Source organism: Osmerus mordax, chromosome 25 (assembly GCF_038355195.1).
Source record: "Osmerus mordax isolate fOsmMor3 chromosome 25, fOsmMor3.pri, whole genome shotgun sequence".
Classification (NCBI taxonomy): Eukaryota; Metazoa; Chordata; class Actinopteri; order Osmeriformes; family Osmeridae; genus Osmerus; species Osmerus mordax.
Window position 1 is genome coordinate 127,793 of NC_090074.1, and position 20,742 is coordinate 148,534.

The window sequence follows — 20,742 nt, forward strand, 5'->3', positions numbered from 1 at the left end:
AGTCCCCTCTACGGGCGTGTTTCGGATTGTATTTTTGTTTAAATTGACCATATTTGACTTCCCTTTTTGTCCGGCCCATAACTCTGCCTAGAAAGGCCCTACATGCCCCTAACTTGGTCTGGCATACTCATCAGAGTCCCCTCTACGGGCGTGTTTTGGATTGGATTTTTTGTTATTTGATTTTTTGATTTTTTGTTTTACGGGCGTGTTTTTGATTGGATTTTAAGATTTTCGACCATATTTCTCTTCCCTTTTTGTCCGGCCCATAACTCTGCCTAGAAAGGGCCTACATGCCCCAAACTAGGTCTGGTCTGCTCATCAGAGTCCCCTCTACGGGCGTGTTTTGGATTGGATTTTTACAAATTTGACCATATTTTTCTTCCCTTTTTGTCCAGCCCATAACCCTGCCTAGAAAGGCCCTACATGCCCCAAACTTGGTCTGGTATACTCATCAGAGTCCCCTCTACGGGCGTATTTTGGGTTGGATTTGTAAATTTTTTTACCATATTTGTCTTCCCTTTTTGTCCGGCCCATAACTCTGCCTAGAAAGGCCCTACATGCCCCAAACGTGGTCTGGTCTACTCATCAGAGTCCCCTCTACGGGCGTGTTTTGGATTGGATTTTTACAAATTTGACCATATTTTTCTTCCCTTTTTGTCCAGCCCATAACCCTGCTTAGAAACGCCCTACATGCCCCAAACTTGGTCTGGTCTGCTCATCAGAGTCCCCTCTACGGGCATGTTTTGGGTTGGATTTGTAAAAAAATTGACCATATTTGTCTTCCCTTTTTGTCCGGCCCATAACTCTGCCTAGAAAGGCCCTACATGCCCCAAACGTGGTCTGGTCTACTCATCAGAGTCCCCTCCAGGGGCGTGTTTTGGATTGTATTTTTACAAATTTGACCATATTTTTCTTCCCTTTTTGTCCAGCCCATAACCCTGCCTAGAAAGGCCCTACATGCCCCAAACTTGGTCTGGTCTGCTCATCAGAGTCCCCTCTACGGGCGTGTTTTGGGTTGGATTTGTAATTTTTTTTACCATATTTGTCTTCCCTTTTTGTCCGGCCCATAACTCTGCCTAGAAAGGCCCTACATGCCCCAAACGTGGTCTGGTCTACTCATCAGAGTCCCCTCTACGGGCGTGTTTTGGATTGGATTTTTACAAATTTGACCATATTTTTCTTCCCTTTTTGTCCAGCCCATAACTCTGCCTAGAAAGGCCCTACATGCCCCAAACGTGGTCTGGTCTGCTCATCAGAGTCCCCTCTACGGGCGTGTTTTGGGTTGGATTTGTAAAAAAATTGACCATATTTGTCTTCCCTTTTAGTCCGGCCCATAACTCTGCCTAGAAACGCCCTACATGCCCCAATCTAGGTCTGGTCTGCTCATCAGAGTCCCCTCTACGGGCATGTTTTGGATTGGATTTGGATATTTTTTACCATATTTTTCTTCCCTTTTTGTCCGGCCCATAACTCTGCCTAGAAACGCCCTACATGTCCCAAACTTAGTCTGGTCTACTCATCAGAGCCCCCTCTACGGGCGTGTTTTGGATTGGATTTTTACAAATTTGACCATATTTTTCTTCCCTTTTTGTCCAGCCCATAACTCTGCCTAGAAACGCCCTACATGCCCCAAACTTGGTCTGGTCTGCTCATCAGAGTCCCCTCTACGGGCATGTTTTTGGTTGGATTTGTAAAAAAATTGACCATATTTGTCTTCCCTTTTTGTCCGGCCCATAACTCTGCCTAGAAAGGCCCTACATGCCCCAAACGTGGTCTGGTCTACTCATCAGAGTCCCCTCTACGGGCGTGTTTTGGATTGGATTTTTACAAATTTGACCATATTTTTCTTCCCTTTTTGTCCGGCCCATAACTCTGCCTAGAAAGGGCCTACATGCCCCAAACTTGGTCTGGTCTGCTCATCAGAGTCCCCTCTACGGGCATGTTTTGGATTGGATTTGGATATTTTTTACCATATTTTTCTTCCCTTTTTGTCCGGCCCATAACTCTGCCTAGAAACGCCCTACATGTCCCAAACTTAGTCTGGTCTACTCATCAGAGCCCCCTCTACGGGCGTGTTTTGGATTGGATTTTGATATTTTTTACCATATTTTTTAAATGCACCCCCCTTTATTGTCTGTTCTGTATATCCCAGCATCAAATGATTCTTACTATACACTGAGGGCACTAGTATGAGTGACCACAGTAAGTTTCAGGCATGTTACACTTTCCTAGTCAGAGTTAGCAGGGGGCGCTGTCGTGAAATGCACCAAACTTGGTCTGGTCTGCTCATCAGAGTCCCCTCTACGGGCGTGTTTCGGATTGTATTTTTGTTTAAATTGACCATATTTGACTTCCCTTTTTGTCCGGCCCATAACTCTGCCTAGAAAGGCCCTACATGCCCCTAACTTGGTCTGGCATACTCATCAGAGTCCCCTCTACGGGCGTGTTTTGGATTGGATTTTTTGTTATTTGATTTTTTGATTTTTTGTTTTACGGGCGTGTTTTTGATTGGATTTTAAGATTTTCGACCATATTTCTCTTCCCTTTTTGTCCGGCCCATAACTCTGCCTAGAAAGGGCCTACATGCCCCAAACTAGGTCTGGTCTGCTCATCAGAGTCCCCTCTACGGGCGTGTTTTGGATTGGATTTTTACAAATTTGACCATATTTTTCTTCCCTTTTTGTCCAGCCCATAACCCTGCCTAGAAAGGCCCTACATGCCCCAAACTTGGTCTGGTATACTCATCAGAGTCCCCTCTACGGGCGTATTTTGGGTTGGATTTGTAAATTTTTTTACCATATTTGTCTTCCCTTTTTGTCCGGCCCATAACTCTGCCTAGAAAGGCCCTACATGCCCCAAACGTGGTCTGGTCTACTCATCAGAGTCCCCTCCAGGGGCGTGTTTTGGATTGTATTTTTACAAATTTGACCATATTTTTCTTCCCTTTTTGTCCAGCCCATAACCCTGCCTAGAAAGGCCCTACATGCCCCAAACTTGGTCTGGTCTGCTCATCAGAGTCCCCTCTACGGGCGTGTTTTGGGTTGGATTTGTAATTTTTTTTACCATATTTGTCTTCCCTTTTTGTCCGGCCCATAACTCTGCCTAGAAAGGCCCTACATGCCCCAAACGTGGTCTGGTCTACTCATCAGAGTCCCCTCTACGGGCGTGTTTTGGATTGGATTTTTACAAATTTGACCATATTTTTCTTCCCTTTTTGTCCAGCCCATAACTCTGCCTAGAAAGGCCCTACATGCCCCAAACGTGGTCTGGTCTGCTCATCAGAGTCCACTCTACGGGCGTGTTTTGGGTTGGATTTGTAAAAAAATTGACCATATTTGTCTTCCCTTTTAGTCCGGCCCATAACTCTGCCTAGAAACGCCCTACATGCCCCAAACTTGGTCTGGTCTGCTCATCAGAGTCCCCTCTACGGGCATGTTTTGGATTGGATTTGGATATTTTTTACCATATTTTTCTTCCCTTTTTGTCCGGCCCATAACTCTGCCTAGAAACGCCCTACATGTCCCAAACTTAGTCTGGTCTACTCATCAGAGCCCCCTCTACGGGCGTGTTTTGGATTGGATTTTGATATTTTTTACCATATTTTTTAAATGCACCCCCCTTTATTGTCTGTTCTGTATATCCCAGCATGAAATGATTCTTACTATACACTGAGGGCACTAGTATGAGTGACCACAGTAAGTTTCAGGCATGTTACACTTTCCTAGTCAGAGTTAGCAGGGGGCGCTGTCGTGAAATGCACCAAACTTGGTCTGGTCTGCTCATCAGAGTCCCCTCTACGGGCGTGTTTCGGATTGTATTTTTGTTTAAATTGACCATATTTGACTTCCCTTTTTGTCCGGCCCATAACTCTGCCTAGAAAGGCCCTACATGCCCCAAACTTGGTCTGGTCTGCTCATCAGAGTCCCCTCTACGGGCGTGTTTTGGATTGGATTTTTTTTTAAATTGACCATATTTGTCTTCCCTTTTTGTTCGGCCCATAACTCTGCCTAGAAAGGCCCTACATGCCCCAAACTTGGTCTGGTCTGCTCATCAGAGTCCCCTCTACGGGCGTGTTTTGGATTGGATTTTTTTTTTATTGACCATATTTGTCTTCCCTTTTTGTCCGGCCCATAAGTCTGCCTAGAAAGGCCCTACATGCCCCAAACTTGGTCTGGTCTGCTCATCAGAGTCCCCTCTACGGGCATGTTTTGGATTGGATTTTTTTTTTTACTGACCATATTTGTCTTCCCTTTTTGTCCAGCTCATAACTCTGCCTAGAAAGGCCCTACATGCCCCAAACTTGGTCTGGTCTGCTCATCAGAGTCCCCTCTACGGGCGTGTTTTGGGTTGGATTTGATTTTTTTTTAACCATATTTGTCTTCCCTTTTTGTCCAGCTCATAACTCTGCCTAGAAAGGCCCTACATGCCCCAAACTTGGTCTGGTCTGCTCATCGGAGTCCCCTGTACGGGCGTGTTTTGGATTGGATTTTAAGATTTTCAACGATATTTCTCTTCCCTTTTTGTCCGGCCCATAACTCTGCCTAGAAAGGGCCTACATGCCCCAAACTTGGTCTGGTCTGCTCATCAGAGTCCCCTCTACGGGCGTGTTTTGGATTGGATTTTAAGATTTTCGACCATATTTCTCTTCCCTTTTTGTCCGGCCCATAACTCTGCCTAGAAAGGCCCTACATGCCCCAAACTTGGTCTGGTCTGCTCATCAGAGTCCCCTCTACGGGCGTGTTTTGGATTGGATTTTTAAAAATTTGACCATATTTTTCTTCCCTTTTTGTCCGGCCGATAACTCTGCCTAGAAAGGCCCTACATGCCCCAAACTTGGTCTGGTCTGCTCATCAGAGTCCCCTCTACGGCCGTGTTTTTGATTGGATTTTAAGATTTTCGACCATATTTCTCTTCCCTTTTTGTCCGGCCCATAACTCTGCCTAGAAAGGCCCTACATGCCCCAAACTTGGTCTGGTCTGCTCATCAGAGTCCCCTCTACGGCCGTGTTTTTGATTGGATTTTAAGATTTTCGACCATATTTCTCTTCCCTTTTTGTCCGGCCCATAACTCTGCCTAGAAAGGCCCTACATGACCCAAACTTGGTCTGGTCTGCTCATCAGAGTCCCCTCTACGGGCGTGTTTTGGATTGGATTTTTAAAAAAATTGACCATATTTGTCTTCCCTTTTTGTCCGGCCCATAACTCTGCCTAGAAAGGCCCTACATGCCCCAAACTTGGTCTGGTCTGCTCATCAGAGTCCCCTCTATGGGCGTGTTTTTAATTGGATTTTGAGATTTCTGACCATATTTGTCTTCCCTTTTTGTCCGGCCCATAACTCTGCCTAGAAAGGCCCTACATGCCCCAAACTTGGTCTGGTCTGCTCATCAGAGTCCCCTCTACGGGCGTGTTTTGGATTGGATTATTAAAAAAATTGACCAAATTTGACTTCCCTTTTTGTTCAGCCCATAACTCTGCCTAGAAAGGCCATACATGCCAGAGTCCCCTCTACGGGCGTGTTTTGGATTGGATTTTGAGATTTTTTACCATATTTGTCTACCCTTTTTATCTTTTTTTTATCAAAACTTGGAAGAGGCGTGGGTGGTTTCAGAGAAGTCTCTATGAATTGTGGGGAAAAAAGGCTTCAAAGGCAAGACATTTCAACACCCTAATTTAGCAGACACTTCAAGGTTTGAACGCTTCACCTTATTATTGTGATTTGTCTCCTGTCCGAAAACCTACTACTACTATGACGCTCCCTTATACCTTTTATTAGTAATATTTTGTTTACTTATATATCTCTTTGGTTCCATTTAATGGATGTATGATTGGAACACCTCACCTTATTACAGTTTTACGCAACCATCCCCTACACTGATCTGCTGTGACATCATCACAAGCAGCATCCATTGCCTGGAGCAGGGACCTCTGGTTTTATGCCCAATGCTCATAGACCCTCCGAGGAGGGTCTTTGTTCCAGCCACGTTGAACCGCTGCCTTACCCTTCCCTGGACATACTGGATTGCCTTCCCGATCTCGGACCCTGCCTTTCCTGACTACGTTTTTCGGATCATCCCTTTTTGAGTTACCTTCTACGGCTTGTTTTCTGTTTTTGTTCCAGAGCTTTGCTTGTGAGATTTCAGTTGTCCTTTAATAAACTTTCTGTTCCGCACTCCGCTTTTGGGTCCTCCTTGCAGCCAGCCGTGACACATTTGATGCTGGGGTTTTAGAACTTTTGTCTACTACTTTGTTCCATTTTATGGATGTACTGTATGCCTCTGTTAAAGTATGGATTATTAACCATTCCCCTTTCGACGGCAAAGGCCCTCTCAAGAATACATAGAAAAGTTGTAAGTATCCCTCAAGCAGCACAAAAGGAACCCGGTTTTAACCCTATTTAAAAACAGGTTTTGAAAACAAAAAATCTAACTCTGTCCAGCAAGTAAGTAAGACAAGGTCATTCATGGCAAAGTACCTAGCTAGAAGCTAACTTTCCCAGAAGCTCAGACTCCTGTGAGTAGTATAAACAGAACTACTATGCGTCAGCTTTAGCAAATATTCAGGGCTTAATACTGTTAAAACATGTGCAGTTCAAGTCAATGTGCGCCCTGGGGTGTGATAGGGAGGAGAGAGTACGACACATTCTAGTCTTTAGAACATGGTGTGATATGGGAGTCTTGGTAAAGCTTGTTAATAATTACTGGCAGTTATAGTGAGTAGATAATGGTGCCCCTTATAAACATTGCATAACAGGTATATAAGATATTGTGTCAGATTACCAGGCAGCTCTGTGAACTTCTAGGAGTTTGTTTCATAGTGTTTGGGTCCAAAGGCATCAGATACCAGAGCCAGTTAAGAGAGTCAACTCAATTACATTTTAGATCTAAACTGATTGGAACTACCACTATTATTATAAACTGAAAATTTATATTTTATAAATAAAACCATTTCAAGCTATGGATTTAGACACACATAAAATACATTAGTCATATGCATACATGGTAAAATGGGGACACTGGTGAATTTTCAGACAGTGCATACACATGAGAATTTGAACTTTGTACACAACATTCTCTCGTCACCGGGGTCAAACCTGTTGCCAAGGTTCATAGTGTCAGATAAAATGTAAGTATTGCAGTAGTAAAAAAAGTTGGAGAGAGTAAACTTGTTGGTGGCAGCTGGGAAACAAGGCACAAGAACATCCAGCATGGTGGGCAGGAGAAGGAACAGCTCGAGAGGCAATAATGGGCTCCAGGCCCAGCAGAAGACACCACGCAGGGGGGGGCACCGCAAGGTAGGTCACACAACCACCAGATCAGAGACCAGCAGGTGGAACTATATACTTTAACACTTCACAGGGGAATATGCTAAAAACTAAAAATAGATATTGTATGAAACTGTAACCTATACCTTTACGACATTCATTATTTGACTCATAATTAAACAAATAATCATGGTATGGAGTCTAAGCCCATCATGGTACAATGGTGTAAGTATTGTTGTGTATAAAATATTGCATACTATTGCAGTGCCAAAGTCATTGAATGTTCATTTGACAGTGAAGCCGACTTGCGTAAGTATGTAAGTGAATTTCTGTGTGTCTTTTTACATTTTGTGTTGTGTGTGTGCTGTCAACATCTGTACCATTCTACTGGAGGGAGGGCTGCCCTATTTTTAACAGAAAGTTGCATAACAAGACTGATAGACCAAAAAGAGAAAACAGTGTGACATTCAGCATTTTCAGTGAATGTGTTCTGTAGATGTTTAAATGTAATACAATGGCTGAGATCATCTGAATTTTATAATGACAACCTCAGATTAAATTGGATTCTTGAACACATCCTTTCATGTCCTAACCCATGTCCTATCAAGCAAAACTACTATAACACCCTTTCTTTCCTTCTCTTTCTCTCAAACACATAATGTACTCACCAATAACTATTGGATCAGCACTGATAAGTTAGTGACTGAGTCCTTTCTCTTTTTTCATGTACAGCAGACTCTGAAAGAACCAGCAGTGTTTGCTAAGGACACAGGCTATGAGACAGATGTTCACCATGAGAAGCTGACAGTCGCTCAGGCCCGCAGGGGAACATCAGGTCAGTCAGAGATACTTCTACACAAAACACTGTCAAGTATACAAACACAAACACAGACAATCATAGTATTGTAGACAAGTCCATTACATTATAAGTTTGTACTCAGACATCTAACTAACAAGAATTATTAAAAGATTGATCACCACTTGACCAAAATGTACTTCAGGCCACTGGTATTACTGAAACAGGATGATGGACAAATGGACAAAGAGACAGTGTTAAAGGGGTCATTGATTGCAGAACCGAATTTACCTAGTCACAGTTGAATAACGACAGTTCAGTGGGTAAAATGGACATACAGTGAACCTCAAAGTCCATTGACACCTCTTTCCTATGCAAATCTCACAATTAAAAAATGTAGCCCCAAAATTTGCTGCGAGCTGCTCTGTGTACTTCCACAGAATTACAAAGAAGAACGTTTTTCTAGCATATTGAAAATGGACTACGGTGGTAAATGCAGTGTTCCAGGCTGTACAGGGAATGCTGACACTTTTCAGTCTTCCTAAGGAACCAAACACTCGACGGGCTGTGATGTTTGTCTATGAGAAGATCCCTGTGCAGTTCGACCCTCAATTAGCCTACACATTTGCTCAAACCATTTCACAGAGGACAGTTTTGAAAACCTCGGACAATGTAAAGCAGGGTTACATCAGAACCTTTGAAACCAAAGATTTTACTTCCTTGTCTTGCAGCACACCGGCCAGTCAGAGTCTACGCTGATGGGATCTTCGACCTGTTTCACTCTGGTCATGCACGAGCTCTGATGCAAGCCAAGACGCTGTTCCCAAACACACACTTGATAGTGGGAGGTAAACTGAATGCACTGTACAGAACACTACACCGATCCACAATGCCACAGTTAATACCTGCTTAGGTATAAGATCCATACTACGCATGCAAACCTGCATGTACATTTGGATTAGGGTTAGGGTAAGACTACTCCGAATAGAACCCCAAATATTTTATGCCATTTTGGTTCATGTGTAAGGATTAGAGTCTGCAGTATGTGTCTGTGTGTGTATATCAAGTATAATAGAGTCAAATATCACTCTGATCCTTGGAAGGGTAATACAAGCCTTGTCAAAAGACATAAGACATAAAAAAAGCATAATCCAATCTACACTCTAATATATACAATACCGTGCATAATGTATGTGTGTCTGTGTGATTGCCTTTCAAGTCTGCAGTGATAAGCTCACACACCAGTTTAAGGGATATACAGTGATGCAAGAGGACGAGCGATATGAGGCACTCATCCACTGCCGCTATGTTGACGAGGTGGTTCGGGATGCCCCGTGGACCCTGAGCCCAGAGTTCTTACACAAACACAAGGTCAGCTCATTTGACAAAGTTATACAATATAATGTATAAACCATAGACACAACTCTGTGCTGTGGATTAAAATAGTCCAATCTTGTTTAACATGATGTTGTATTGTTGTGATGTCTAAAGATTGACTTTGTAGCCCATGACGATATCCCATACACATCAGCAGGATCAGAAGATGTCTACAAACACATCAAAGAAGCAGGTAAAGAGATCTGTAGCTACTATAATTTAACAGACATAAATTATTCTTATTCTTACGGTGGTTTTTAGTATTTGCTCAAATCTAATACTGGTAATCTACACTGTAAAAAAACCCTATTAAATTACAGTACTTTTTCTGTAAATTTTTTTTTTTTCTGTATTTCTTAATGACAGGAAATTCAGATAGAAAGACAATGGCAAAATGAAAATTTATATATTTACATTAAAATTACAGCAAAATATTGTTACTTAAAAATACACTAAAATGTCTGTTTTTCTTTTACAAATATTAATAACATTTTCACAAAAATGTTCTGTTAAAACACAATTTCACTTTATCAAAACTAAATATTTTAACAGTTATTTTGCAGATATTTACTTACATCCCACGGACAAATAACTTCTTAATAACATAATTTTTGGTTTAGACATAGGAACCTTGAATTGTGAACTGAGCTCGGGTAGTTGACGTCTTGCAATGACAGCATGCACCAGTCAATATCAAAGACTACAAAAGCCTGCAAAAGCCTTTTTGGGGCTATCTTGTTGTTTATGATCATTGACCAAATGCACTTTTAGTAAAGCTCTCTCTTGGAAGTCCCTTTGGATAAAAGCGTCTGTTTTTCGTCCGGGCCCGCCCGCGGGACCGAAAACACTGTCCCCTACTCCCACCTGTTACTACGCACTAAATGTTAATAAATATATTTTTTAGACTACTACACATGTTATACATCATTGGAAAGCTACGATTCTTGTGCTTGTAGATATGTAAACCATTTCAAGATCGAGTCACAACAACAAGTTTAGTCAACGTCTTTGTCCAGTCACCACTTTGGTGTTGTTTACAAAGCCAAACGTCTCTACTTACCCTCAAAGGTTCCGTGTTGTCCAGGTATGCAAACAACACATCAAAACTTGATCTGCATACATTCCCAAGGGTTCAAAGTATCTAACCATGTAAAGTAATTCGTCCAAATACAATGTTTTACGTTCATGAATAGCCATTATCCTTTGTTTCATTATGCAAGTTAGCCGACGGAAGAAACAACTTGTTCACATAAAAGTGTTCTTTTCTCCGGTTAGCAACGGAGTATTTACGATATGAAGGCATCAAAATGTCCATTGAACCCTCCCCTTTTGATTGACACCTTGTTTGACCCAATAGGAGCTTCCATGCCCCGTTGACAGCCCTCTAAAGCCAACTAGGTCTGTGCGTCCTGCCCCCCCCCCACACTCGTTCTAAACTAATTTCTCGAACTGGCTTCGACTGGCTCTGAAATTAGCTCGTTAGCCTTGTCGCTGACAGCTAGCTGAAAATGCCAATACCTCATTTGTATGTGTCTGTGGAGCCTTCAAAATAAAAGTCGATTGCGCAATATGGTTGACAGAATCAGTGTTCTTTGTGCGCCAATCCTGGGAATCAGATAAAGCACTCCAATGTGTTCATGCTTCAGTTTTTGTGTTTCAGTAATACTAATTAGGGATTTAGCTATTATATATGATAGTTCTAAGTACCACCTTTCATTAGAGATAACAATTAGGAAAAATAATACCTTTTTATCCTAAGTATTTGACCTTGGTTACAAAGGGTCATTTTGGAGTCTCCAAAAGGTCCTTTTAGAAAACACCTGGATGTACTCTTATAAAAACATGTGTCAAATATGAATATATTGTGGTATTATGTTTGACTTTTGATTTGAATTGGATAAGGCTTCAACCTGTGGTCCAATTTAGTCTTCCAGATAATACCTACCACCTCTAGGCCTTCTCAGGCCTCTGTTTTCAAAACAAAATCAAGGCGGAAATAGAAACTTTCACTTTCCTTGTGTTCAAGCTTCTATTACTCAACACCAGTAGGACTGACAGGGGTCCTGACAACAGGGGAAGTAACTTCAGAGTGTCAGCTTTCAAAAGAGATCATTTACATGCATGTACTCCAAATGGTTCAAGAACAGCTTTCAATTTACTTTGGGTATGCTGTTTAGGCGTTTTCAGGCAAATTTAACAGGATTATGAAAAGGTTAAATGAATAAATGTAAAGACTCCAGAGTAGGACGAAGGAAAGTTGATTAGATAGTTGTGTAGCAGCAACGCTCCTGTTACCCAGAATGCCCCGGCGGCAAGCTGAAAAGCTACAAAGTTAAAGGTTTAAGCTTAGTTAGATAAGCATTGTTTGGAGTTTTGTTGTTGTGTTAGTTCTGTTTTGATATGTGTAATGTGATGGTCTGTAGTTTGGATAAATTAAGTGTTCACCCTGAGGGTGAATGTTGTCCAGTTAGATGGCGATCTAACCTGTCTAATGGAACAAGCATGCTGCGAACAATATTCCTCTCCAATTCGTACAACTAGACGGTGCTACAGTTGTAAATATCTGGATACTGATTACAGCATCTAGATGCTGTATGTTGTGCACATTACTTGTTTTGAATGAACATGTTAAATCGTGATATCTTGTTTTGGCTTTATTGAATATTTGTATTTGTTGGAAATGCTGTATTTTTACATTGAAGTTAAATTAATAAAAGTAGTATTTACCGGTAAAGAACAGCCTGTAATGTAATATCACAGATATATCTTGTAAATTTGGTACTGGAACGTGTCATAACATGGGTTTATAATGTGAACGTGCACAACGTACATATGTTTGTACAATTACAAATCGTTTTTTTCCCCCGCAAATCTGGTTTATTCAGGATAAAAGTACACATTTAATATTAGAAATGCTGTTTTTTTACAGAGAAGTTCAATTAATAAAAGTCCTATTTACTGGCAAAGAACAGCCTGTAATGTAATATTACAGATATATCTTGTAAATTTGGTACAGGATAATTACAATTATTTTACGGTTAATTAATGTTAATAAAAACATTTTCTTTTACTGTAATTTAATGGATTTAATCTGGCATCCCAGCTGCTAGATTGTTCCTGTTTTTTTACAACTATTTTTTTTTACAGTGTATGTTATTTCCCTGGGATTCCTTCCTACCAATAGTATATTCATAATCTACCCAAATATTCTATCCTTTCACATCTGTCTAGGCATGTTTGTGGCCACTCAGAGGACAGAAGGCATATCCACATCTGACCTCATCACCCGCATTGTGAGAAATTATGATGTTTATGTCAGACGGAACCTGCAGAGAGGCTACACCGCCCGTGAGCTCAATGTTGGATTCATCAATGTAAGGACACAGAACGTTAAATATTCACACAGTCACACTTCAGAATATAAACAACTTCTTAAGAATCAAGTTAACAAAGCAAGCCAGTGCAAGCAGATAATCATATTGGGTGGTTGTTGACAGCACATCAGTTTCCACTCACTTATTATCTAAATATGGGATCTTACAGTACATAGCAAAACATGCAGATAACAGATCCCTACATTCCCCTGCAATGTTCAGCAATATGGATACCAACATTATTTACAAATTGAGGCTTTTTAAGCATTCTAGCACTGACAAATGTTTCAGGCTTTGTGTTTCTCATTCACTTCATAAGGTAACCTTCTCTAATGCCTGCATTTATTTTCCAGGAAAAGAAGTACCGTCTCCAGAACCAGGTAGACAAGATGAAGGAGACGGTGAAAACGGTGGAAGAGAAGAGCAAACACTTTGTCTACCGTGTGGAGGAGAAGAGCCACGACCTCATCCACAAATGGGAGGAAAAATCACGAGAATTCATAAGCAGCTTCCTAGAGCTGTTTGGCCCTGATGGTGCATGGGTATGTTTACCTTTGCTCAATAAAAGTGAATATTTAGAAAACTGAGCTGCCTAATTTTCTATTTCAGATGTACCGGAAAGTCAATTGGACTGTTATCACATGGGTGGAATAACTGAACGATTAGGAGAATGTGCATTGTTACCCAGAAATGTGCTGAATAAACACGCCTGTCAAATGTTAGGTGGATTTTTTTATGCTACAGTAAATTTTGTAAATAAGACTGGGCCCTAATTCTTTTGAGGATCGCTAGTCTTGTGCCAACTCTACAGAATCTTATACATATATTTGTTAACTAAAAGCAACCAAAATGTCTCTCCTCTCAGCATGCCATCCAAGAGAGAAGTGGCCGTGTGCTCCAAGCCCTGTCGCCGTATGCTTCACCGCGTGGCTCCCCCAGCAGCAGCCCCACCAGGGGGCGCTCCCCGTCTTCCAAACTGCAGTGGTACTCACCCCCCTCCTCACCTACTTCCTCACCCCCCTCCTCACCCCCCTCCTCACCTTCCTCGTTCCGGAAGTCTAAGGCTTCTACCCTCCAGACTCCATCTTCCCCCCATAGCCCCTCTCCCCCTTCTTACCCAGAGAAGTCTTCCTCATCCCAGAAGTCAAAGATAAAGTCTTTCTCCGGCCAAACTACGTCCTCAACCAAAGATGCCTCAACTTCCCCCATAAATGTCCTGATTAGTATGACTGAGGGAGATGAGGGGGAGCAATAAAAACATTCAATTAAATATTTTACATATTAGTTAACACTGTAAAATCACAGATTCAAACATTAGAATCCTATGGACAAACACACCAAAAACAGCATATATTTATATTATCTCACTGAATGGGTAAGTTACCCCAGAGAATTACTCACTTCATGTCAGCAGTTAGGGTAACTCTAATGTAGAAGAGCTTTCATCTTAAGTTATTAGAGATACAATAATGATTCACTGTACATGCTACACTCACAATGAAAGTAGGCAACCCTAACCCTATCCTGTAGGGCTGATGTACTTAATTCACAACTAAAGTATGCAGTTGGCGGTCTGAATTTGGGGGTAACTTATTCACTGGTGGATTTATTCTGGGAATTTTTCCTTGTCTCACTTGAGGGTTTAGGTGCAGTTCTATAGACGTATGTGAAGCCTTCTGTGACACTGCTTGTAAAAAAGAAATTATAATAAATTCTGATTTTGATTTGATCCAATTCCCAGTCTTTGCACCTTACATATGCTCACATATGATAATTCCTTATCATTTAAAGGTGTAATATTACTCAAACAATCTATTTCACCACAGTGCAAGTAGAAATATGGCTGCTTATGCTGAATAGGAACTGATATTGATTGATTTAAGCAATACAATAGCAGCAGCAAACAAACGTGAGTTGGTGTGGCAGAAAATTGATTATTGAGTCAAAGCATGAGGAGAATTTGGAAATCAAAAGTTCTTCAATATTTGAGTGTGTGCATGCACATTTTGTATATTTATTTTGGTGCAATCCAAGATGAAAAACTAAAATATATTATTAACCAGTAAGGTATAATTGCAATACAAGCAATTGGGATGTTGAGTTTCATTAAACAGTATTCTGTGATTACATTTTCTAAGCAGAAACCTAACCTAAACCTTTTTAATTGTTTAGCCATCTCCACACTGCCAATAAGTAATTGTGTCCATTTGAAAGTAAAGACTTTGATACATACAAGTCTGAAAATGTGTGCTCACTAGACATTCAATCAAATTTGACATGTATAGCAATATGAAAATGGCTGAGACCCAAAGGGCGGAGGAGAGGAGAGAGGATGAGAGAGGAGGAGAGAGGAGAGGAGGAGGAGAGAGGAGGAGAGGGGAGAGGAGGAGGACAGTCACCCTGTTATCCGCCACACCCTCAGATTGACTAATTCAACATCAGGTAACTGTTGCTTGACAATCCATATGCTTGATAGATAACACTTTACTGATCCCCTGACAGAGAAATTGCGGTGTTGAAGTAGCAGAGACAAAAGATTATCAGTCAATGTTTGCACATGAAATGGTTGTGCACTGTTTAATCATATGGGCATAGACCTAACATAACATACAAACATATAATAACCCTGCTTGACAAGCATTAGCACATAGGCTACGACATTTTAGGGGGCCGTTTCAGAACAATATGTTACATTTTATGATGTCATAAAAATACAACAGGAAAAGAACCAGTACATGTTTGCCTGAAAGTGAGGTATCAGCACACAGCAGGCTATGTAGGGCTCAAGATAGCCTGCAGACTCTTACACAGCATGCTGTGTAGGGCTCAAGATAGGCTGCAGACTCTTCTTGGAATTCAGGTCATTGTCAGTCTCATGGGGGTCAGTCGGCAGCGGGTCATAGGTGCGGCGGTACAATATTCGGGTCACCAATGTCACAATAAACATTTCCATGATCATCAGCTGTTGACTTAACACTGTACATATAAAGGATAGAGTGGGTGAGAAGCACTGTGTGTGCACATCTGTCAACATTTGATATTTAAGGGAAGTTACTTACTGGATGCACGGGCTTGAGAAGAGAAAGGGGGAGCACAGGCAATTGTTCCGTCCAAAGCCAAGATGTTGATAATGGATGTCTGCAGCTGACTGAGCACTAGCACCAGCTACCAGGGCACAGTGGGCCAGGGAGACTGAAGTATTAGTTGAATCACAACTTACCGTCAAGTCGACAAAGCAGCCGCATGAAGCATGGTTGCAGAAAGGTGTGAGGGAATGGCTCACCTGGTACATTGCATACTTAGGGATGATCTTCAAGATGCGCAGTGTGTTGCATATGTTCATGAAAATAATGGCCACAGGCCAGAGGGCAGTAATTGTGAGAACACCCACAAACGGGTTTATCCAGATAGCTGTGCTAGTGATCTCCAGCTGTACAGAGATAAGTGGGAAATGTTTTAACCGAGTGTGGATTGTGGGCATCCAACGCACATCATGTAATATTACATTATCACAACCTGCAGCCAAATGCAGACAATGTTTAAAGATTGACAACATTAGACACTTACATCAGATTGATCGAAATTCCCATTGGTCCACAATATTACAGACAGGACTGAAAGGATTGTCTTTAGGATGGCATACTGCAGAGATCCTAGTTTTAGCAAGAATAACGTTCTCCTGCAATAGGGACAGAAGAGTTTCATGACATAATACTGTATTTAATACCTACATAAAATAAGAATTTTTTAAGAATTATAATGAGAGACAAATCATGTGGGAACACACTTCAATTAAATAACATCATGAGCACAATAAAAGAGGGTAATAAGGTGGGTAAAGATTTTCCCCACTAAAACTACAAAATAGTGAGGTTAGTGGGGTATCCATGGCTACCGTGTGACAGGGTTGGGGTTAGTGGGGTATCCATGGCTACCGTGTGACAGGGTTGGGGTTAGTGGGGTATCCATGGCTACCGTGTGACAGCCACGTGGGGCAGGCAGGGGCAGCAGCAGCAGCAGGGCCCCGTGTTGATCCTGAAGGTTGTCGTCTCACACCGTCTGAGGAAGGCCACACTACCCCCACACTCTTCAATCAGAAGCACCAGAAACTTATAAACCACCACAGCAAAGTAACTACAGAAGAAGAGAGAGGAAGAGGAAGTGGGGCAGAGAGAGACAGGTAACTATGATATTCACAATAGGGTGCCGGGCTCATAGGAGGACCTCTGAGCCAAAGAAACACATTTCCCAAACCAGTGATGATTAACAAAGGGACTAAGATGTTCTCATGCTTTTTACAATCTCAATGTAATAAAACTGAAACTGTCTATTAAACGGGCTTCAGAGTCCAAAAGGAGGCCTCATATGTATTCTGTCTTTATTATCTCTATCTTCATCCCTTCCATTCTGCCCTTTACATTAAGCCTGCTCACACAAGCACTGAACTCTGAGCAATCCCACATACTTTCTTAGTGTAATGATTAAGAGAGTTGTTAAACTGCGGTTACACAGTTGAAGGTTGTAGGATTGCTTTTTTAAACAGTTATCCTACTTTCAATTCAATACCACTGAGAAAAGGGCAATGACATTATGAGGTAAATGAGACCTGTGTGTGTGGGAGAGCTTACCAGTTAGAGACCATATCTGTGAACATGACAGCTTTTGGGATCCACATTCCAAAACAAGACATGGTTGCTATGACCTGTGAGACGTTGACCAGATATTACCTTCCACGTAATACATATAACGTGATGAAAACATGAACAATTAACAGAAAAATGCTATGGAATGAAAATGAAAAATGAAAATATGCACCCAAATGTAATTATATTACTATTTAGCTCTCCGGTAAATTGAAGTGGTCATCTGATAAGATCAGGGCTAGGGGGAAGTGGTGTTGGCATGGTGATCACTTCCTACCGGTGCAGCACCATTGACCCAGATGACGGTTGTCTTTTTAGGATAGGGGGTCTTTCTGTATATGAACACACACTCCTCCAGGTACAGGCCCAAGGATACAGTAGACATTAGGGTCAGCATGGAGTACAGGGCCAGCCCGAAAACATCCAGCTCTTTTTAGAACATGAATGAAGGGAACAGATGGGAGGGGAGTATTGAGGGATGGGGTTGGAGAAAGAAGTAAAAAAGCAAGAGAGGTTAGCATTTTATCAATATCTCTTTTGGTAAAAGAAAAAAGAAAGAAATATTAGTTTTTCATCTTGAGGAGGTAAGGAACAATCACAACATCTTTAAGTTATACACAACAAATGTATGTTTAAAAAAATCATGATTGCTGTCCTGTTTAGATAGATTCCCTGGCATACAAAACAAAATTATAAGAAACAGCATTTATAGTCATATCTGTAGACACAATTACCTCAAAGGAAAATGGGGCCCAAACAGTGCTATTTAATTAGTTTCTTCAAAAGATAGTTGTGCTAATTAATTGTATTCATTCAGATGAAAACTGTCTAGATACATCCTGGATTTGTTTATTAAGGACTTCATAAGCAGTATCCACAGGCATAATAACTACTAAGAAAGAGGATTGATGGGTATCAAAGGATACATTTAATAATTGATTACCAATATCAAGAAGCCCATCATATTTCACACTGACACAATGTTAGGATGAAAAAATGTAAACTCTGTATGTATCAGACCTACAGCTGTGTACTGAAGTATAACTATAGTAAAAATTGTGGTCGACTGTTTTCTATCACACAAAGTATTTGTTTTGTGCAATTTGCATGCACATTGACTGTTTAAACTTGATCAGGCAATCCATTGTGTCAGGCTCGTCTAAGCAGCTAATCAACACATACTGTACATCACACTAAGTTATACTGTACATCACACTAAGTTATACTGTACATCACACTAAGTTATTGTCTAAATATATTTATTGTCAGGGGAATAGTAAGATACCAGCAACTGTAAATTGATATATGTCACCCATTCAATAATTCAACCATTACACATTTGTTTTGTCTGTACTGAATTTAATTATTCAAGATCCATCCAAATAATTTGTCTGCCCACTTGGAACATAGGTTTCAATAGAAATTGAACTTGCTTGGCTAAACACACGATTCAAATCACAATCAAGACTAAAATCTCATAGTTAGAGACGTTCTTTCTGGTTGCAAAGATCACCTGGCCATTATCCATTTAAGATTAAGGGTAAAGCAGATAAGATGAGTTCCATGATTTCAGAATAATAATGAACATGCATGATTAATATTGAAATGTTATCTGGGGCATGATAAGGTAGATTTAGGTCACTTACGCTTTATGACATCAAAAGCAAGTGGGGGTTCCTGTAAACAAGATGGATGTATGGTGGTGTTCATCACTTCTTGAAGGTCCATAGCTGATTACAATTCTACTGCAAAGTTACAAGATTGAACAAATATCTCCTCTTGTAAAAAGTGATACCACAAGACTAAACTAAGACTAGGTGCAAATTACCGAACAGCCACTGTTAGTGTACTTTCCCCCCCAATCAACCGCTTAGGAATGAGGGCAAGATCAGAGATTTGCCAATGTGAGCACCATCTCTTATCTATTCTGGGTCCACCTCCGCACACACTACAGAATAGTCGCCTTGTAGTCAGGAATGTCTTGAATTATGCAACACATATTCCTTCGAAAATGTTTATTTTAATAAGATATAAAACCCTCATGTTTAGAGTTAACATTAAACTGAACCCCAACTTATTTCTAAGAGGTTGCTGCTGAGAATAAATAGTGACGGGAAGTTAACTATATTACTGACAACATGAAGGCTTGGTTAAGGCTCATATGGCTCTTCTGCTTTGTATGGTAATGTCATCTTATACAGTACCATTCTCCATTTCTCAAACACACATTTAGCAAACAGGAAAGATAATGTGGACCCATGTAAAGCTTGGTTTTTGAAGTTCTTGCTCTTCATACTGAGAAAAAGAACATTACAGAACGAAATGCATCTATCCAAACTCTCATCCTATATGGACCAATGACCCTGTCCTTTGTATCTTGACAAATTTTTTGCGACAAAAACCTTCATGTAAACTGGTTGTGATGGCCCAATCATACCTTTCCATCCACACATTACCATTGCCTAGGTGGATGACAGAGAGGTCATTCCCCCAAACCTATGGTAGGAAACACTTCCTCTGACACACAAACAGACACACACCCTTCCAGGGTTATCGCCATTATTCTCATGGATCAGTCCTTGAGATAAGTAATTTCAGTGCCAACACTGTGTTTATTACTATCTAAAACTTTCAATACGGGCAGAAGTCATCTTGAGCAAATACTGGCTTACCTTCAAGAGGCGACAGGAGTGAAGGTCTCTCCTTAATCTTGTCTTTACTGTGAACATGTCATTACTAAAACACAGATATATGTGCACACTATGGAGAATTTGTATGTTCTAGCATATTTACTTTTATCACAACATTTGTCAATTATAGTTGTAACCATTTTTATAACTATTATAAAACATAATTCAGGCCCTTCTGCATCAGATCACTGAAGATAGGTCAACCAATCATGGGATTACGTATCTTGGGTGTAACGTTACACATTTGTAAACTATTTTACATAATTTAGTCCTTAAATGCATCATGAAAATGTTTTTATTGTTAATTGTCCACATGAATAAATGTAAACATTAAATTACAGTTAAACTTCTTTCCAACCTTTGTCAAATGCAGAGTGCAAAACTAAATAATTAAAAAATCTTAAACAACCAGAAAAAACTGGCTTTGTAATATTATTACAAAATGTTTGGGATAATACTGAGCATGCAAAATTGTTTTATAAAACATCTGAACATATTAATACAATAAGATACACAGTAAATTGGTCAATGATTTCCCTTCTCAACAGATTTAGCTTATGTGCTATCTGTCCCATTAATATGACATACAAGTCAAACTTTTA

The 20,742-nt window shown here is 40.6% G+C and overlaps 2 protein-coding genes across 2 annotated transcripts; one reads left to right on the forward strand and one right to left on the reverse strand.

Moving 5' to 3' along the window:
• Positions 1 to 7,203: 7,203 nt before the first annotated feature.
• On the forward strand, positions 7,204 to 14,566 carry LOC136933569 (choline-phosphate cytidylyltransferase B-like). The gene is made up of 8 exons (XM_067229010.1): positions 7,204 to 7,290; positions 7,993 to 8,095; positions 8,788 to 8,904; positions 9,276 to 9,427; positions 9,548 to 9,626; positions 12,665 to 12,807; positions 13,161 to 13,349; positions 13,673 to 14,566. Exons 1-8 carry the CDS (start codon positions 7,204 to 7,206, stop codon positions 14,060 to 14,062), a joined length of 1,260 nt encoding a protein of 419 aa, XP_067085111.1. The 3' UTR covers positions 14,063 to 14,566.
• An 873-nt stretch (positions 14,567 to 15,439) lies between these two features.
• On the reverse strand, positions 15,440 to 19,178 carry LOC136933719 (organic solute transporter subunit alpha-like). The gene is made up of 8 exons (XM_067229227.1): positions 19,097 to 19,178; positions 17,728 to 17,879; positions 17,436 to 17,509; positions 16,783 to 16,941; positions 16,375 to 16,486; positions 16,091 to 16,237; positions 15,867 to 15,972; positions 15,440 to 15,783 (listed from the first exon to the last, which is right to left on the reverse strand). The coding sequence occupies exons 1-8, from the start codon at positions 19,176 to 19,178 to the stop codon at positions 15,611 to 15,613; spliced, it is 1,005 nt and encodes a 334-aa protein (XP_067085328.1). The 3' UTR covers positions 15,440 to 15,610.
• Positions 19,179 to 20,742: the final 1,564 nt, after the last annotated feature.